This window comes from Podarcis filfolensis (assembly GCF_964270895.1).
Source record: "Podarcis filfolensis genome assembly, chromosome: 7".
NCBI classification, from domain to species: domain Eukaryota; kingdom Metazoa; phylum Chordata; class Lepidosauria; order Squamata; family Lacertidae; genus Podarcis; species Podarcis filfolensis.
Window position 1 is genome coordinate 80,976,511 of NC_139603.1, and position 19,591 is coordinate 80,996,101.

At 46.3% G+C, this 19,591-nt stretch overlaps 1 protein-coding gene across 1 annotated transcript in view; it reads left to right on the plus strand.

The window, feature by feature from the left end:
- Positions 1–19,591, plus strand: part of TG (thyroglobulin) — a 172,061-nt gene that overhangs the window by 67,978 nt on the left and 84,492 nt on the right. Inside the window, exons 35-39 of the mRNA XM_083624258.1 lie at positions 2,587–2,640; positions 9,649–9,783; positions 11,911–12,075; positions 14,579–14,801; positions 18,701–18,794. Coding sequence (XP_083480384.1) covers positions 2,587–2,640; positions 9,649–9,783; positions 11,911–12,075; positions 14,579–14,801; positions 18,701–18,794 — 671 coding nt within the window. The remainder of the gene's footprint in view (positions 1–2,586; positions 2,641–9,648; positions 9,784–11,910; positions 12,076–14,578; positions 14,802–18,700; positions 18,795–19,591) is intronic.

The following is a 19,591-nucleotide window of genomic DNA, read 5'->3' on the forward strand; positions in this document are numbered from 1 at the left end:
GCGCTGCAACCCCAGAGTCGGTCACGACTGGACCTAATGGTCAGGGGTCCCTTTACCTCCCTTTACTAATAATAATTTATTATTTATACGCCGCCTATCTGGCAGGGCTTCCCCAGCCACTCTGGGCGGCTTCTAACAAAATATTAAAATACAGTAATGCACCAAACATTAAAAGCTTCCCTAAACAGGGCTGCCTTCAGATGTCATCTAAAAGTCTGGTAGTTGTTGTTCTCTTTGACATCTGGTGGGAAGGCGTTCCACAGGGCGGGTGCCACTACCGAGAAGGCCCTCTGCCTGGTTTCCAGGTGTTTGTGTATAAACATACATTAACCTTCTCCAACATGATGCCATTCCAAATTTTTTGGGCTACAACTTCCATCATCCCTGACCCTTGACTGTGCTGGCTGAGGTAGTTGATCAAAACATTGAAAAGGAACTAGGTTGGAGAAGGCTGATGTACTCATGCACTAAAACACTCCCCCCCCCCCAAAGCCCCAAACTGAAAATTGCTTCCATTTAATCGCGCCAGGAATTCAATGAGATGAGCCACCTCACCCAGCTTTCGAGTGTCGCCTGCCCTGCCCATTCCTGCATCAAAAGATTTCATTCATATTGTCTGATGCACATGTGCAAGCAATTATTTGTTTAACGCAGAGACAGCAAAGCTTCCCTTTGTATAGCTTAATATCCCAAAGGCGTAGGCAATCTGGAATGTAAAGAAGTTAAATTTTTTTGTAGCTGAACTCCACTGAACTTTTGGGCCTTTTTATAGAGTGGGGCAGATAATTAGAACCCAGCTCGCAGATGATGGCTTTTTCTGTAGGCGCCCATATTTCAGCCTAAAACAGTGTTTATATTTTATTCATCTTCTCACTGACCCTTAAACTATATTGAGCAGTGAAACTCTGTTCTGTATAACTAGCTGACCACAGTGGCATCCTGTGTGGGTGGGTGGAGTTTCTTGAGATTTCCTTTCAAGCAAATCTGGCTTTTGTTTACTCAAAGAAATGGAGAAGCAGAAATGGAAAATGTTGCCTATGTATGTATTTATTTTATACCTATGCTATCACCCTGTATAGTTCTTTATAGTACAATGCTAGCAAAAAAACAACCACTGCAGTTATGTCCACACTGTGTATTTAAAGCACCCCAAATAATCCTGGGAACTGTAATTTGTTAAGGGTGCTGGAAATTGTAGCTCTGGGAGGGGCAAACTACTGTTACGGGAATTCTTCGGGGAAAGCCGTGTGCAATATGTAGCCTGAAGAATCTATATTTTAGTGATGAGGGATGTTGCAAAGGAAACAGAGGAGGGTGAGAGGCAGCAGTACCAGACATAAAGTAAAGGGAAAGGGACCCCTGACCATTAGGTCCAGTCGTGGCTGACTTTGGGGTTGCAGCGCTAATCTCGCTTTACTGGCCGAGGGAGCCGGCATACAGTTTCCGGGTCGTGTGGCCAGCATGACTAAGCCGCTTCTGTCGAACCAGAGCAGAGCATGGAAACGCCGTTTACCTTCCCGCCGGAGCGGTACCTATTTATCTACTTGCACTTCGACGTGCTTTCGAACTGCTAGGTTGGCAGGAGCTGGGACCGAGCAATGGGAGCTCACCCCATCGCGGGGATTTGAACCACCGACCTTCTGATCGGCAAGTCCTAGGCTCTGTGGTTAAATCCACTGGCAGTACCACCCAAGCTGAGGTCAGCTGTGGCAGGACCTGCATGCACAGCGCTGAATGCAAACCTGCCAGCTGAACATGGAAGAAAGCCCACAAGGGGGCTGAATAAACCTTCTGTATGTCAGCTGGGCTGAGAAGCACCTTGCAGGACATAATATATGGGTGCATTTGATGATAAGCACATAACGTCAGCCTGGCATGTGCACTACACCACAGGATAAATATGCATAGAATAGGTTTTACTGCAACAAGGTTACTGAAAGTAAGACCTGTCCAATCAGCTCCTGCATATGTTGTTGCATCAATTCCTTCTTCCAAATACCATTGACTTTTGCTTGCAGTATGGTAAAAAGGTAAAGGACCCCTGGATGGTTAAGTCCAGTCAAGGGTAACTATGGGGTTGCAGTGCTCATGTCGCTTTTCAGGCCGAGGGAGCTGGCGTTTGTCCACAGACAGCTTTCCGGGTCATGTGGCCAGCATGACTAAACTGCTTCTGGTGCAACAGAACACTGTGACGGAGACCAGAGTGCACTGAAAAGCTGTTTAGCTTCCCTCCACAGTGGTACCTATTTATCTAATTGCACTGGTGTGCTTTAGAACTGCTAGATTGGCAGAATCTGGGACAGAGCTTGCTCCATTGTGCAGATTCAAACCACTGACCTTCTGATCGGCAAGCCCAAGAGGCTCAGTGGTTTAGACCACAGCGTCACCTGCAGTAGGGATCTCCTAATGTATGTTTTGGTCTCCTTGCCTCACTCAGATGTGAGCGTTTCACTTTATTTTTAACCAATAATTGGACAGAAGGACTTTGCCACATCCCATTGATTTAAGTGCTCCAATATAATAATAATTTTTTTTTGCAAATAAATACATTTATAATGTTTAATGTGTTCTTTCCTCCTCCAACAGCTAAAGTCCCCACTGTCTGTCCACCTGTTGTTCTACCCAGAAGTCAAGAAAATGGTAAGGAGAAAACAAGAACACCACAGAAATAATGAAGCATCTCTGACCTTTAGTTCTTCCTCTTTTCAATATTGCTGGCACTCCATTTTTTTTTTGTTCCAAACCTAAGAATGCTGGTTTTCCCCACACTCTTCATGACGTTTAATACAGCTTTTTCAGACAGCTGAAATGATCAAGGGGTTTCCCTTATAAAGAAAGCTTTCAACGTTTGGGGCTTTTTAGCTTAGGGAAGAAGAAAAAAAGATGAGCTGGGTGACGGGGAAGCATGATAAGAAATGGCTAAAATTAGGTATCATGTGGGAAAAGTGGTCAAAGAGACTCCTGTCCATTCTTCCATAATACTACAACCCAGTGAGGCTGATTGTTGACATATTCAGGACAGGTAAAAGGGACGCGGGTGGCGCTGTGGGTAAAACCTCAGTGCCTAGGACTTGCTGATCGTAAGGTCGGTGGTTCGAATCCCTGCGGCGGGGTGAGCTCCCGTCGTTCGGTCCCAGCTCCTGCCCACCTAGCAGTTCGAAAGCACCCCGAAGTGTAAGTAGATAAATAGGTACCGCTTTATAGCGGGAAGGTAAACGGCCTTTCCGTGTGCTGCACTGGTGCTGGCTCACCAGTTGCAGCTTTGTCACGCTGGCCACGTGACCTGGAAGTGTCTTCGGACGGCGCTGGCTCCCGGCCTCTTGAGCGAGATGAGCGCGCAACCCTAGAGTCGGTCACAACTGGCCCGTACGGGCAGGGGTACCTTTACCTTTACCTTAAAAGGAGACAGGTCTTCACACGTGGTTCCATAGTTAAACTACAGAATTCACACTTACAAGCTGTGGTGATGGCCGCCATCTTGGATAGTTTTAAAAGGGAAGTAGGCAAATTCGCGGAGGACAAGGCCTTCAGCTGTTGCTAGCCACGGTGGCTAAGTACTATATTATCTGAATGCCAGTTGGTGGAAACCCTAGATCTTATGCTCCAATTCTGCTAGAGGGCTTCCCCACAAGCCACCGTGGGAACAGGATGCCTGGCTAGACTAGGTGGGACTTTGGCAGACCCTCCAAGTGTCCCTATTTCCCAGGGATGTCCCTGATTTAGAGAAGCTGTCCTGGTTTCTGATTTGATCCCGGAATGTCCCACTTTCCCTTAGAATGTCCCTATTTTCATTGGAGAAATGTAGGAGGGTATGGAGTTATCCGACTCCCGAGCCATACTGTACAGTGGTACCTTGGTTCTTGAACGCCCCGGAACTTGTACGTTTCGGCTACTTGAACGATCAAAAACCGGGAGTGAGTGTTCCAGTTTCTGAACGTTCTTTTGGAAGCCGAATGTCCGACAGGGCTTCCACGGCTTCTGGTTGGCTGCAGGAGCTTCCTGCAGCCAATCAGAAGCTGCGCTTTGGAAGTCAAATGTTTTAGAAGTCTAACAGACTTCCAGAACAGATTCCGTTTGACTTCCGAGGTACAACTGTATAGGGAAGGGTTTTGTTTTTGTTTTTTAAAAAAGTTTAATTTTTTTTTGTATGTTGGAAGCTGCCCAGAGTGCCTGGCGCAACCCAGTAGGATGTGTGGGGTATAAATACAGTGGTACCTCAGGTTAAGAACTTAATTCGTTCCGGAGTCTGTTCTTAACCTGAAACTGTTCTTAACCTGAGGTAACCTTTAGCTAATGAGGCCTCCCGCTGCTGCCGTGCCACCGCCACACGATTTCTGTTCTCATCCTGAAGCAAAGTTCTTAACTCGAGGTGCTATTTCTGGGTTAGCGGAGTCTGTAACCTGAAGCGTCTGTAACCTGAAGCATCTGTAACCCCGGGTACCAATGTAGTAAAATTATCATTAAAGAACGGAATGCCCCTATTTTCATCAGAGAAATGTTGGAGGGTATGTTTTGGTCTGCTCCAGGAGGGCTTTCTCCCCGTGGTTTTTATGAGGTACTTCACTTTCAAGCCAGAATAGACCACCTCTCATCTCTGGCAAACTAATTTGGGCTCTATGGTAACTTGACTGAAGCTTTCCTTAGACCTCAGAGGGGGGACTTGTGGCGCTCTAGTTGTCAACAGACTACAACTCTCACCGTCTCTCACTTTGGCCATGTTGGCTGGGGCTGATGGGAGCTGGAGTCTGACAGGATCTGGAGGGCTATCCCTACTTTAGAAACCCTTTTGAAGCGTGCGCCAAAGTAATTCAGCTGAGATTGTTCAGGTATATAACCTCAAATAGGCCATGGGTATGCGGCGTAACTGGGCTTGTAAGTACCCATTTCGGAGAGGGAGGCTCTGCCCTATTTATAATCAGCCTATTTTAAAACGGAGATAAACATCTGGTGCTCTCGCTTTCCCCTGCGCCCGATGCCCTGTGCCACAACAGGCACCACCCAAGGAATGCAGAAGGCTTCCATTTCACATCTGATAGCTTCTCCGTGCCATGAAATAACAGCTTTGTGTGCAGAGAAAAGTAGTACTCCCAGGGGCAAGATTATAGTTATTATACAAGAGGAGTTTTGTGGGTGTGGGTGTGCGGGGGAATAGCACATGGTGTATTCTGTCCTTTCCACCTAGACTGACTGGCAAAAACATGTGTGCAGGGCGCATTCTTGAAATAAATGTAATTCGGTTTGAATTTCTCCTAAATAAGAAAAGAAAAGAAAAACAACCCACACATTTTGAACAGCGCGCAATCCTTTGTGCATCATGGAAAAGTATCTTTCCGAGTATTCAGAAAGCACTTGTTAGTGGGAAACACTGTCATTTCTGGATTTTGGGAATGATGATTTCACACTGGATAGTCCTGGATAGACCCTTAAAGGTAAAGGTGAAGGGACCCCTGAACATTAGGTCCAGTCGTGACCGACTCTGGGGTTGCGGCGCTCATCTTGCTTTATTGGCTGAGGGAGCCGGCGTACGGCTTCCGGGTCATGTGGCCAGCATGACTAAGCCGCTTCTGGCGAACCAGAGCAGCGTACGGAAACGCCATTTACCTTCCTGCCGGAGCGGTACCTATTTATCTACTTGCACTGTTTTGCTTTCGAACTGCTAGGTTGGCAGGATAGACCCTTACCTGGGATTACCTGGGATTAAGTCCCATATAACTCATGACCCAACCCCACTGTGCTCTTGACACACTTCCTGCATTCCAGTGCAAATAACATATGGAAAGCAGAAACCATCTTCACGGAATGCCTGTAATTTAACAATAAAAGTTACAGGCATCGTTGGACGCTGAAGGCTACAATTATGCGACGAAAGCAGCTACCGAAATGTGGTCGGGTTGGCACAGTCTGGTTTGAGTTGAATAGGGAAATTTCTCAGTGACATGGAAGCTGTGTAGAGTTGAGGCACCTGCAGGGATGCTGTAGAAAGTCCCTTCGTCATGGTCATGTCAGGCACAAACCAATTGACCTGGGGTAGGATGGTGTGTAGAGACACCTGTCCCACCGAGAGGAAAAAGCAGTGCCAGAAAGTTAAGGTCATGTTGTTGTTTAGTCATTTAGTCGTGTCCGACTCCATGACCCCATGGACCAGAGCGTGCCAGGTACTCCTGTCTTCCACTGCCTCCCGCAGTTTGGTCAAACTCATGCTGGTAGCTTCGAGAACACTGTCCAACCATCTCGTCCTCTGTCGTCCCCTTCTCCTTGTGCCTTCCATCTTTCCCAACATCAGGGTCTTTTGCAGGGAGTCTTCTCTTCTCCTGAGGTGGCCAAAGTCTTGGAGCCTCAGCTTCACGATCTGTCCTTCCAGTGAGCACTCAGGGCTGATTTCCTTCAGAATGGATAGGTTTGATCTTCTTGCAGTCCATGGGACTCTCAAGAGTCTCCTCCAGCACCATAATTCAAAAGCATCAATTCTTCGGCAATCAGCCTTCTTCGGAAGAGCCTTTTGGGTCAGGCCAATGGCCAATTTAGTCCGGCATCCTGTTCTCACTGCGGCCAACCAGATGCCTGTGCGAAACCAGCAAGCAGGATCTGAGCATAAGATCACTCTACCTTCCTGTGGTTTCCAGCAACTGGTATTCCGAAGCATTGCTGCATCCAGTCGTGGACGCAGAACAGAGCCACCTTAGCTAGTGGCCATTGATAGACTGTCCAATCCCCTTTTAAAGCCATCTAAGTTGGTGGCCGTCACTTCCTCCTGTGGCAGAGAGTTCCATAGTCTAACAATGAGTTGTGCGAAGAAGGACTTTTTAAAATCTGTTCTGAATCTTCCAAATTACCTTAGGCTTTTTTTCTTTCTCTCTCTCTCCAAGACACTGTGGTTGTAAATTTCTCTGTATGGTCTTGCAGTGATGCCACACTGCATTAAAGGTAAAGGTAAAGGTAAAGGGACCCCTGACCATTAGGTCCAGTCGCAGATGACTCTGGGGTTGCGGCACTCATCTCACTCTATAGGCCGAGGGATCCGGCGTTTGTCCACAGACAGCTTCTGGGTCATGGGGCCAGCATGTCTAAGACGCTGCTGGCGAAACCAGAGCAGCGCATGGAAACACCATTTACCTTCCCGCCGGAGCGGTACCTATTTCTCCACTTGCACTTTGATGTGGTTTCGAACTGCTAGGTTGGCAGCAGCTGGGACCGAGCAATGGGAGCTCACCCCGTCACGGGGATTCGAACCACCGACTTTCCAATCGGAAAGCCCTAGGCTCAGTGGTTTAGACCACAGCGCCATGACTTAGTGGGGTGTTAATAGGCAGGTGACTATAGGGGATCTTGGGGACACTTCTCTTCAGTCCTTTTCGCTCCCACACTCTGAACCAAGGCTTGGGGTTAAGCTCTCTCCTGTAACCATGAGCTAAAGAATCAGGGTCCGAACAACACGACTGGTTTGGCTTAGGTGAGTGTCATACGGCAGTCATTAGTATGCTAGGGAGAAAGGTTCAGTCTGTCTTCCCATTATTCTGCAGCAGTTCTATTTGTAGGGAGCATTTGTTGAATTTTCTGTGTGCCCAGACATGCAATACCCTACCTTTAGCATGACATGGTATTACAGTTCAGTTCAGATAAAGCATTGCCGCTCGCTTCCGCTGGTAGCAGAATCTGGTTTTGAGTTTTGTGCTAAATGGGACTGGTAGTTTTCTTTAGATCCATATGAAATGTGAATGATACAACTGAGTGGGACTGAATGTGGCCCTCCAAGCCTTTCTCTCTGGCCCCTGAAATGCTCCTCATACTACACCCACCTCCCCAAGCCATATCCTTCCCTGGTTCTGCTTTGCAACTTCCTTGAGTGTTTCTGCCGGGCTGAAATGTACCCTTGAACTCTGCTTCATTCTTCCTTGGATGGAAGTCAGAGGGGTGTGTGGATGGGTGTAGAAACTGGCTTACAGTACGAAGATTTACATTCATTGTTTTGCCTGCTTTTGCCTCTTGTCCCACTCACCAGTGACATTTGCCCACCCTCCTCCCAGGAAGACTCCCCAGGAGGCAATGTGCAAAATGGTTGCCTACTTGTGAGTAGCATTGCAGTTGGATCTTCCCTGTGCCATGGCTATTTCAAAGCACCCTGGCCTTTCTGCTCATTTGCAAAGTCTGCATTAAGACTCTGCCCTTTCATAGAAGGTGGTCTCTGATGTGTCGAAAAGCAAATAATAAGACTCATTTCTTCATGGTAAAACAGACTCAAGTGGGCCCAAATGTACTGTTCTGGCCATGTTGTCATCGACAAGTTGAGTCACACAGAATTATTCCCGATTAACATGCCTGAAGGCAATTTTTTTGCCTCTGTAGCCGTAATATTGTGGTACATGGGGTTTCATGACTTGCTCAAGTTTGCTGATTGAGTCAGTAGACGTGATCGTGAATGGGAACGCTATTGCAATGAATGCATCTGAAAACCATCAAGGAAACCAGACAATTTGGCTCACAATGGAATCCAGACAAAGCCTATTCTTTTTCTAAAGAGCATAACTAGTCATTTTCAGCTTTGTGTCTGGACCTAGACATACCACTTCCACCGCTTTGGAACGCAGTTGCTGACTGCAGAAAATTGATGTGTAATTATACTTTAAAAACATGTTGCTTACATTCATGTTGCTGAAAAACTTCCCCTTTTTGTTGTTGTTTTCAAGGCAAAAGAGGAATGCACGAATTGCAGTATTATTATTTTTTAAACCCAATGTGTACTTTTGAAATGCCCGATTCTGCAAAAGTTCACTCTGGAAATAAAACATTGGGACTAAGTATCGTACAGTGGTACCTCAGGTTACATACGCTTCAGGTTACAGACTCCGCTAACCCAGAAATAGTGCTTCAGGTTAAGAGAACAGAAATCGTGCAGCGGCTGCGTGGCGGCAGCAGGAGGCCCCATTAGCTAAAGTGGTGCTTCAGGTTGAGAACAGTTTCAGGTTAAGAATGGACCTTTGGAACAAATTAAGTTCTTAACCCAAGGTACCACTGTATAAGATAAGTATTGTATGAGATAAGGAATTCAAAGATCTGATTCACATGGCTAACTTTCTCAAGGGCCTCTTTCAAAGGGGTTGGCTGATGGGAGTACAGATCCGTACTTCCCTATATGCTTAGGGGACCCTTTATTATGTTACTCTTAAAAGTGTTTGTAAGGTAAATTAAGTAGTTCTCCCTTCAGCGACCTTGATGCACTGAATAGCTCTTGTGAATGCCCTGGCAAATCCAGAACACAGTCCATAAAAGCTTATTGAACCAGGAATAAAAGGGTCTTGAGTCTAAGTATTATCTCTGCATAATGAGAAAGCTCTATCCGGTGTGTGTTTACTTCAGGGGTAGCCAACGCGGTGCCCTCCAGATGTTTTTGGTCTCCCTGTGATCAAGGATGATGGGTGCTATATTTGGGCAACATCTGGAGGGAGCCATGTTGGCTGTTCCTAATTTACTGTGTTGCCCAGCTGAGCCACAGAATAGTTCCATTATTAGATCAAAGCCAGAGTCGGGCAAAGGGATCCTTTTATCATCTAAATATTTGACCACTGGGATACTTGAAGTTGCTCTATGTTGTTCTGGAAAATAACAATTAATACTTTGTGGAATTTTACTCTTCTGCATTTTGATTCCTAGTGATTTTGGACAACTGGCAGCGTGTGGACAGGGCCTCAGTTCTCATCGATCCCTCCATTTCAAAAATTGACATTCTGCACATCAGCAGAGATGGTTCCAGTGATTTTGCCACCTTCCGGGACTTTTGCCTTTCAGGTGAGAAGCTTCCTATTAATCCCATTGTTTTTTCTCTGGCCTTTTCCAATGGCTTTCCAAATATACGTGATTTCACTTAAGCGGGTGGTGCTTCAGAAAGTCATTGCCTGTACCTTTGGCACTAACAGGTCCAGCACTTCTGGGACAATTCAATAGGATATTTACAGAGGTGATTGAATCTTTTAAAAAAGGGAGAGGGACGTAGATGAACTGTTTCAAACTGGATCTGCTAATTAATCGACAGAGGAGGCAAAATAAGTTGCTGAATTGTGCAACTTTTTAAAAGCGCAATATAGTTCCCTCAAGTTCTATTTGCTTTGTTTCCTGCCACTTCCTTTATAGGAGTCTTGCATTGCCCTCCTTTTGTTCAAAGGTTTTGTGGTCTACAAGGCAGATAAACGTTACTGAGAACCTTCCTTGGTTTTGCAGTGCTTTTCTGTGTATGAACAAATAAAGTCTTGCCTGAATATCTAACAGATGGGGCGAATCGCTGTGTTTTGTACAGCCCAAATCTCCGTGAGGAACTAGGCCTTAGTTCTTGATTCAGCTTTTTGAGCCTGCTTCTTAGTGTTATTTAGGGTTTTTGCTTATAAAAACACACACACGCCAAAAAACAGCAACCCCAAACCAGACTCAGCTGAATCTTATTGTCTGCATGTCTGAGGGTGAAAATAGTCATATCTGTAGAGCAGCAGGGTCAGTTTGGAAGTCCTCTCTTTTCAAGCGTACTTTTCAGCCCAAATATTTTGCTCCTTTTGGGTTGATCTCTGAAAAAATTACTCTGCACATTTCCAGCATAGGCTGGCTGTGAATGCCATGGATTGGCCAATGCTTGTGACGTCACGAAAGCACAACCACCAATTCTTGGAGCAGTTTTTTAAAAAAGAAAAAAGAAAAAAGTTTTGGGTGTTGTTGTTTTTTCAAGGGGGGGGATAATGAGTGCATGCACAAATAGACATATGCATGACTTGTTAACAGGCGAGTGCAAAATCGTATTCGAAAACCACTCCCTAACTTGATTGTGTTCTTCCTTTTCCCTTTATCCCATCAATACATCTATATATTTCTTTACCTGTCTTCATCCAGCCGTCCGTATATTTTCCTTCCTTCATTTGCTTCTCCATCTTTCTCTGGGTTTTAACCTTTAAAGCCCTATACGGCCTAGGACCCTCGTACCTACGGGACTGCCTCTCCTGGTATGTCCCACAGAGGACCTTACGGTCTTCAAATAAAAACATCTTGGAGATCCCGGGCCACAGGGAGGTTAGGCTGGCCTCAACCAGAGTCAGGGCTTTTTTGGCCGTGGCCCCGATCTGGTGGAATGCTGTGTCACAAGAGACTAGGGCCCTGTGAGACTTGACATCTTTCCGCAGGGCCTGCAAGACGGAGTTGTTCTGCCTGGCCTTTGGCCAAGGCATAGTCTGATCTCCTCTCTCCTTCTGTAATCCTCATAGAACTCTAACCCAATGGTTGCCATTAATTTGATTCTGAATTGATTTTAGAGTGTATTTTAATTAATTGACTGTGTGATTTTATGTACACTGTGAGCCTGGCTTTGGCTGGGGAGGGCGGGATACAAATAAAATTATTATTATTATTATTATTATCTTTTTGGTAAGACACTATGATTGAGCCATTGGCGGAGGAGATCTGCTGAGGGCCTAATTCCTTGGACTATACCTGTAGAAATGTCTCGCGCTCAGCAAGAGTGCTTTGTTCATTAACTTCAGTCAGTGCCGGCCCAAGACATTTTGACCCCTGAGCCGAAAATGGCATCCCCCTTCCCTCCAGGGAAGAAGGGGTGAGAAAAGATCTACATTGAGACCTCCTGCCCCTGTAGCTCCTGCTGCCTGAGGTGGCTGCCTCACATTGCCTCATGAGTGGGCCAACCCTGTTTTCTGTGATCCTTACTCCACCTTCACAAATGGTTTCCCAAGTACGGGGCCCTTCCCTGGCAGATGCCCAACCTTGGGTGGTGCCAACTCCAGCCATATTCTCCATTCATTTACCTATATATAATGATATCGCTCCTCATCGGTCTATCAAAATAGCTTTGTGCTTCTCATTGCTTATCTGTCTGTCCATCCATCCACCTAACTCACAGCCCTTTTCTCTCGTTCTCAACAGCCTGCTCCAAGAACAAGTCATGCTTGGTGACTACTCTTGAACCACAGCCTTCAGTGATGCGATGCATGTTTTATCCAGAAACCCAGACTTGCACACTTGATCTTGAAGGCCCCCACTGTCGACTTTTGCTGAAGGAGCCAGCTACCTATATTTATCGCAGGCAAGGTAAGCCTGTGGCAGAAGGGTCAGAGGAAGAAGGCATGTGTTTTCTTATTTGCCTACATTGGCAGAGTGGGTGCAGGTGGCACTGTGGTCTAAACCTCTGAGCCTCTTGGGCTTGCTGATCGGAAGGTCAGCGGTTTGAATCCCCATGACAGAGTGAGCTCCCGTTGCTCTGTCCCAGCTCCTGCCAACCTAGCAGTTCAAAAGCACACCAGTGCAAGTAGATAAATAGGTACCACTCCAGCAGGAAGGTAAATGGTGCACTCTGGCTTCCATCACGGTGTTCCGTTGTACCAGAAGCGGTCTAGTCCTGCTGGCCACATAACCTGGAAAGCTGTCTGTGGACAAATGCCAGCTCCCTCAGCCTTAAAGCGAGATGAACGCCACAACCCTATAGTCACCTTTGACTTGACTTAACCATCCAGGGGTCTTTTACCTTTACCTTTTAATAGCAGAGTATTTGACAGAAGTACACCAGCGTGACTGTCAATGACCTTGCGAAAAGGGGTCAATATTAGGTTCAGGTAGGAGGGAATATTCTGGTCTGCAAACCTGTTACTCTTAGTTATGCAAGGTGGCAAATGAGAGCGAGGGTATCAGCCGCCAATATCCCATGCTGCCTCTTCCAGACTCCAGGCTCCATTTTCTCCCCCAGGTTTCCCATTTCAACGTAGAATTAGTAGTGGCTTTCTGCTGCCCCATACACCTTCTCCCTGCCTCAGTGTAGGAAAGGGCTCGGGGGTCCTTCCTCAGAGTGAGGCATCCTGGGTGAGGTGGCCAACGCAGTGCTTGTACCACCTTCACAGTTTGCTGTAGTCGCTATTCAAAAAACAACAGCTCATTCATGGTAGCTCTGTTGGCAGAGCATGAGATTCTTAGTCTTAAGGTTGTGGGTTCGAGTCCAACTCTACAATTCTATTATTCTAACTCTTTAAACTTAGCGGTGAAAGTTCTTTGGTACTTTGGTGTGTTGGGTTATGTTTTTTCATTGCAAAATGAAAACAACAACAACAACATTTGCACCCCATGCATCTGACTGGGTTGTCCCAGACACTCATATAAAATCCTCTCATTGCAGATGCAACCATTTTAACCCACAAAATAACTACGATTTTAAAAATAATAATAATAATGGTATGATGGTGATGACCCCAACTTGCGGCTGGCACCATTATTTCTTCTTCCTGAGTGAAACAGCTTTGAGCCACTTTCTAGGAACAATGTATGTTAGGGATCCACAACCGGTGCTCATTAGGCTAAAATCCACCCCTCCCCCAAATTGTGAGCCTAGAGATGAAATAAGTGTGGAAGAAACTAGACTACCCACAGCACATATTGGGTGTGGTAGGGGTCGAGTTTGGAAAACTCTTCGTTCTTTCCAAATGGACCTTCCTCCAAATAAGCTGATGGATCAATGAAACAGAATTTTGTTAACAAGCCTAACTGGAAATAGCAAGATTGAATAATCTCAAAGCGCTTTCTGAGACGTCTCCCCATGAAACCTGGTTTGAAGATAGTTGTTGCATCTGCAGGGCTATGCTCAGGCTTGCCCAAGCCTTTCTTTGACCTAGATCTAGGCCCTAAAACAGATTTAATCATAAAAACGTAGAGTTGGAAGGGACCCTGAGGATCATCTAATCCAACCCCTTGCAATGCAGGAATATGCAGCTGTCCCATTCGGGGATCGAACCTGCAACTTTGGCGTTATCAGCACCACGCTCTAACCAACTGAGCCATCCAAAACCAGACTTAGACCTAGATCTAGGCTCTCAAACAGACTTAATTGCTTTGTGGCTGTCACAGTCCGGTTAGCGGGTGGGTCAAAGTCCTGGCTGAGGACGTCAGGACCTGGGGCAAGATGGCGGGGTAGGAGCAGGAATGAGAGTCCAGAAGCCAGGGGTCCGAGGGTCAGGAAGCAGAGAGTCACAAAGTCAAGGTTCCGAGGGTCGAGAAGCAAGGAGTCATGAAGTCAAGGGTCCAAGGGTCGAGAAGCAAGGAGTCATGAGGTCAAGGGTCCAAGGGTCGAGAAGCAAGGAGTCATGAAGTCAAGAGTCCGAGGGTCGAGAAGCAAGGAGTCACAAGGTCAAGGGTCTGAGGGTCAAGAAGCAAGGAGTCACAAGGTCAAGGGTCTGAGGGTTGAGAAGCAAGGAGTCACAAGGTCAAGGGTCCGAGGGTCGAGAAGCAAGAAGCCAAATGCAGCAAGGCAGAAAACACGTTGCTGTGGCAAAGAGCCGAAGGGAAATGCTGACCTTATATCCCTTCCCGGCTCTTGCCACCAGGTGCAGTGAGTTACCAAGTGGCCTCACCTGTGTGGCCACGCCTTGCCTCTACAAAACAAACTTAGGAAGGCCCCAGTCCTGTGAAGCCCTACTGGTCACAGGTCCTGGCTCCTACGTGTACTCCTGACAGTGGCATCCCAAATGGAGCCCAGCCTTATTAGGAATCTTTCAGTTAACTGGGAGCAGATTTGTAAAGGTTTGATTTATTCTCCCTTCATTCCATGCAGAGGCATTCTTGTCCATTGCTGAAAGAAGTGCTGCTCCCTCGGTCCACATCCCGTCGCAAGGAACCTTGTTTGGCACTTCTCAAACAATTCGTGTGGGTTCCAGCTGGAAAAGGATCAGTCAGTTCCTTGGGATTCCCTATGCACGTCCTCCAGTGGCCGAGAACCGGTTCCATCCGCCACAAGCTTTCATCTGGGAGGAGTCCTGGAACGCTTCCACAACTCGGTGAGAAGATGTTTGGCACCTTGGCGGCCAACTGTAATCTTGTTCACCTACTGTAAGAACATGAGAGCTTCCATGTTGGAGCAGATCAAAGTCCCCTTGGTATAGATCGAAGTCCCACTCAATATGCCTCTGTGTACTCACAAGCAGGGTGGTGAATTTGATGGTTGCCCCCTCTTTGAACCAGTATCTCTGGTAGCTCCATGGCTGTCCCTAACATACGGCAGGTGAGATAATGAGTTCTGGGATACCGTTAAAGAACAGCAGATTGTCAATTATAGTACAGTGGTACCTCGGGTTACAGACGCTTCAGGTTACATACGCTTCAGGTTACAGACTCTGCTAACCCAGATATATTACCTCGGGTTAAGAACTTTGCTTCAGGGTGAGAACAGAAATCGTGCTCCGGTGGCGAGGTGGCAGCGGGAGGCCCCATTAGCTAAAGTGGTGCTTCAGGTTAAGAACAGTTTCAGGTTAAGAACGGACCTCCAGAACGGGTTAAGTACTTAACCTGAGGTACCACTGTATTGTTACTATTATTATCATCCATGAAGGGGCACAATTTGGACTCTTTTGCCTTAGGAAACAACATGGTTTGGGATTTTTATGGCTAATTGAGTGGCACAACACCAACAAAAATATTTTCCGAACAGCTTGTGCAACTAGATTTTTGCAGGGCTATTCAAACACTTAGTTGTTAACTTGCACCCCTGTTAGTTGCTAACAGTGCACAAGCTGGCAAACAGCAGTAATAAAAATATAATAAAAAGCAATTAAACAGGAATGAAATGCAACCCCCAATCAATAATAGTCTCTCAGTTTCTCATTTTATTTCCAGTCTTAAATTCAGTTTTTCACATTTCTATATCAAATTGTATTTTTTTAAAAAAAAACTTTGTGAGAATTCAGCAGTATTTTAGTAAGAATTTCTGCAGTTTTTTGCAAAGCAGTTTCCTTGATTATAATGCATTTTAGATGTGACTTTTACTAATATTTTTAGAATAAACTTTTATGTACACTTCCCCATATTAAATGCATGGTGTAAACCACTGAGCCTAGGGCTTGCCGATCAGAAGGTTGGCGGTTCAAATCCCCGCGACGGGGTGAGCTCCTGTTGTTCAGTCCCAGCTCCTGCCCACCTAGCAGTTGAAAAGCACGTCAAAGTGCAAGTAGATAAATAGGTACTGCTCTGGTGGGAAGGTAAATGGCGTTTCCGTGTGCTGCTCTGGTTTCACCAGAAGCGGCTTAGTCATGCTGGCCACATGACCCAGAAGCTCCCTCGGCCTATAGAGCGAGATGAGTGCCGCAACCCCAGAGTCATCTGCGACTGGACCTAACTGTCAGGGGTACCTTTAGCTTTAATAAATGCATAATAAACACATTATTGGGCGTGGCGAACTGAGCTGCAAAATTCAGAGAAGTCTGAATTTCCAAAAGTGGCTGGGTTTGGGTTTGCAAATTGTTTTCTGAATGCATCAGTAACATCTAGAGGGCCACAGGTTCTTCGTCCCTTACATAATATGTTTTCTGACCCCACGGAGATGCATTTATAAGAAGAAATAACAGTGTATGTCATACAGGGCTATTTCAGCTTGTGGCTGAAATAATCATATAAATGTCTCCATAGAGCTTGATGTTTCATACTCGTTTCTTTAGGGGGTTAGAAAAATGCGGTGATCATCTACACCACATGGGCCCCCTTCCTCCTGCACAGTGTCACTGGTGGGTGATAGAACCCAGACCTTTGCTGACCTAATTTCTTGCACACCTGAGTCGTGTGGGTGACTCAACCACATCAGACTTGCTGTTCCCCACCGGAGAGTCAACATCTTGTTTATCCAGGTGTGCAGCAACATACGGTTAAGACACGCAGAATATTGCACAGTTTCATAAACCAGATTTTTCTAAAAAAAGTGTGCTTCAGAAAACATTCTGTGCTCCACATATATTTGATTTCAGCTGCAGACATCCTTTGTCAACGGTGCTGTGCTCTTAATATGAAACATCTCTGGCAAGGTGAAAGCATGGGTGTTTCTCATGGGAAAATACTTCTAGGGAGCTGTTAATACTCAAGTACAGTGGTGCCTCGGGTTAAATACTTAATTTGTTCCGGAGGTCCGTTCTTAACCTGAAACTGTTCTTAATCTGAAGCATCACTTTAGCTAATGGGGCCTCCTGCTGCCATCGCGCCACCGGAGCACAATTTCTGTTCTCATCCTGAAGCAATGTTCTTAACCCGAGGTACTATTTCTGGGTTAGCAGAGTCTGTAACCTGAAGCGTAGGTAACCCGAGGTACCACTGTAGTGGCACAAATGATTTAATGTTATAGAAATACTCCTTGTACTAAAGCTATAGAATGGTAGAGTTGGAAGAGACCTAAGAAGTCTTCTCATCCAGCCTCCTGCAATGTGAGGAACCTTAGTTAGATCATCATACATGACAGGCGACCATCCAACCTCTGCTTAGAAATCTCCAAGGATGGAGAATCTACAACCTCCCAAGGGAGTCTTTTCCACTGTTGAACAGCTCTGAGTGTCAAAAACTTCTTCCTGGTTTTTCGTCGGAACATCCTTTCTTGTTACTGGAAACCATTGGCTCGGGTCCTAACCTCCGGAGCAGGTCTCCATCTTCCATGCGACAGCCCTCTAGGTATAGAGAACAAATGATCAAATTAATCCATCAAAGCAATCAGTTATTTTGGAGAAGCCATGTGCTTTAAATGTGTGGTTTGTGCATAGTCCTAACCTTCAGCAGAGAAGAGGTAACAGAGAGAGAGGATGAAAAGATGAGGCAGCGGGAAGATCCATATGGTTTAGTTATATGTGCTTATTGTGAGAAGGAGCAGATTTATAGGGGAACATGACCGATTTACCTGCGCTGAGCATGTGCCTCAGGCAGGGCCGGATTTAGGTTTGATGAGGCCCTAAGCTACTGAAGGTAATGGGGCCCTTTATATGTCCAGCTGTCCTTTGTCAACAACAAATTGTCGCTGTTCTTGTGTTGAATATATGCTATATGGTAATTTATAGACCTAATAGGTATCTAAAGCCATTTGCACAAATTGCCATGCAACCAGTCCCTGCAGAATGTAAAAAGGTAAAGGTAAAGGTACCCCTGCCCGTACGGGCCAGTCGTGCCCGACTCTAGGGTTGTGCGCCCATCTCACTTAAGAGGCCGAGGGCCAGCGCTGTCCGGAGACACTTCCGGGTCACGTGGCCAGCGTGATGAAGCTGCTCTGGCGAACCGGCACCAGCGCAGCACACGGAAACGCCGTTTACCTTCCCGCTATAAAGCGGTACCTATTTATCTACTTGCACTTAGGGGTGCTTTCGAACTGCTAGGTGGGCAGGAGCTGGGACCGAAAGATGGGAGCTCACCCCGCTGCGGGGATTCGAACCTCCGACCATGCGATCGGCAAGCCCTAGGCGCTGAGGTTTTACCCACAGGCACCCTATATATAGAAATGAGCAAACCAGTGATATTTTAGGGAGCAGGCTAGCAGGCTTACCATTACTTACATCATAGGAGCCTACAGAACACAGAACACTGTTGCTGTATGTAGGTTTTATTTTATTTGTTTTTTATCTTATATTTTGGAAAAGTGCATCCAGTTTTTTTCCTTTAATTTTTTTCGGGGGCCTCCAAGAGAGTGGGGCCCTAAGCTCTAGCTTGTTTAGCTTAAACGTAAATCTGGCACTGGCCTCAGGGGGTGCCACAACAATGACGGACAACGGAGAGCGAGAGGCGGGGTGGTGGAGCCAACTTTTGGCATCTCACAGACATTTTAAAACCCAAAGCCCACCACTGGTAGGGAAGCAGGCCATCTGATTCCAGTGTTTTTCATTTAAAAAGCAAGCAAACATGGACACCCATTCGTAATAACACTTCCTTATGTCTCCAGGGCGAGTTGCTGGCAACCAGGGGATGATGGAGCTGCTCTTTCCTCCGTCAGCGAAGACTGCTTGTATTTGAACATTTATGTCCCACCTAATACTGTAAGTACTAAATCAGGGATACCTCTTTCCAGTGTTCTTCATGCACAACAGCACTGGGCTGCCACTGCTATCAGCGGTAGATTTCGGTCTTTTCAGCGGCACCCTTTGCGAGGTCAAAATTTGCTGCCTTCCCTGCCTTTTGCCTTCTGTGCTGCTCAATTCACTGCCTTATAGCTGCAAAGACCTGCAGCGCCCAGTGTGGAAGAATTGGTTGTGCTGCCCTAAACCTGCCCCTGCTGGTGTGGGAGGGGGAGAAACTCAATTTCCCGTTGCCTTTTAATGAGAGACTACATGAATTGCACTCCTCGAACTGATATGTGAGCCCTTCGGCACAGCAGCCCATCGAAACAGCCCTTCTCTGAATTTTGTGGCGCAGTTCGTCAGCCAAGTAATGCGTGCAAAAGGGTACCTATTGGGGAAAGTTTGGAACTCTAGTGAAACTAAAAAATGTGTGTATTTGTGAAACTGCATACTTTCGTGAATCTAACATGCAGGATAGTAGGGGAAATTGCTCGCTTAACTATATGCATTGGGGGAAATTGTGTGCAGAAATATGCATATCAGGAGAAATTTGTGTCACGAGAAAAACGCTGATGGATTTTCATGGGGGATTTTCATATAAATATATTTGCAAACCGATGCAGAAATGTAAGGAAGTGAAGTTTAGAATGGAAGAAAATGGTACATGCAGCTCTTTCCTTTGACACCGTGCTTCCACTTCCTAACCCCCCCAACACATCCACTACCCCCCCATTGTGTCCAGTGTTAGGGCTTGCCCTATGGGACCGGTCCAATTA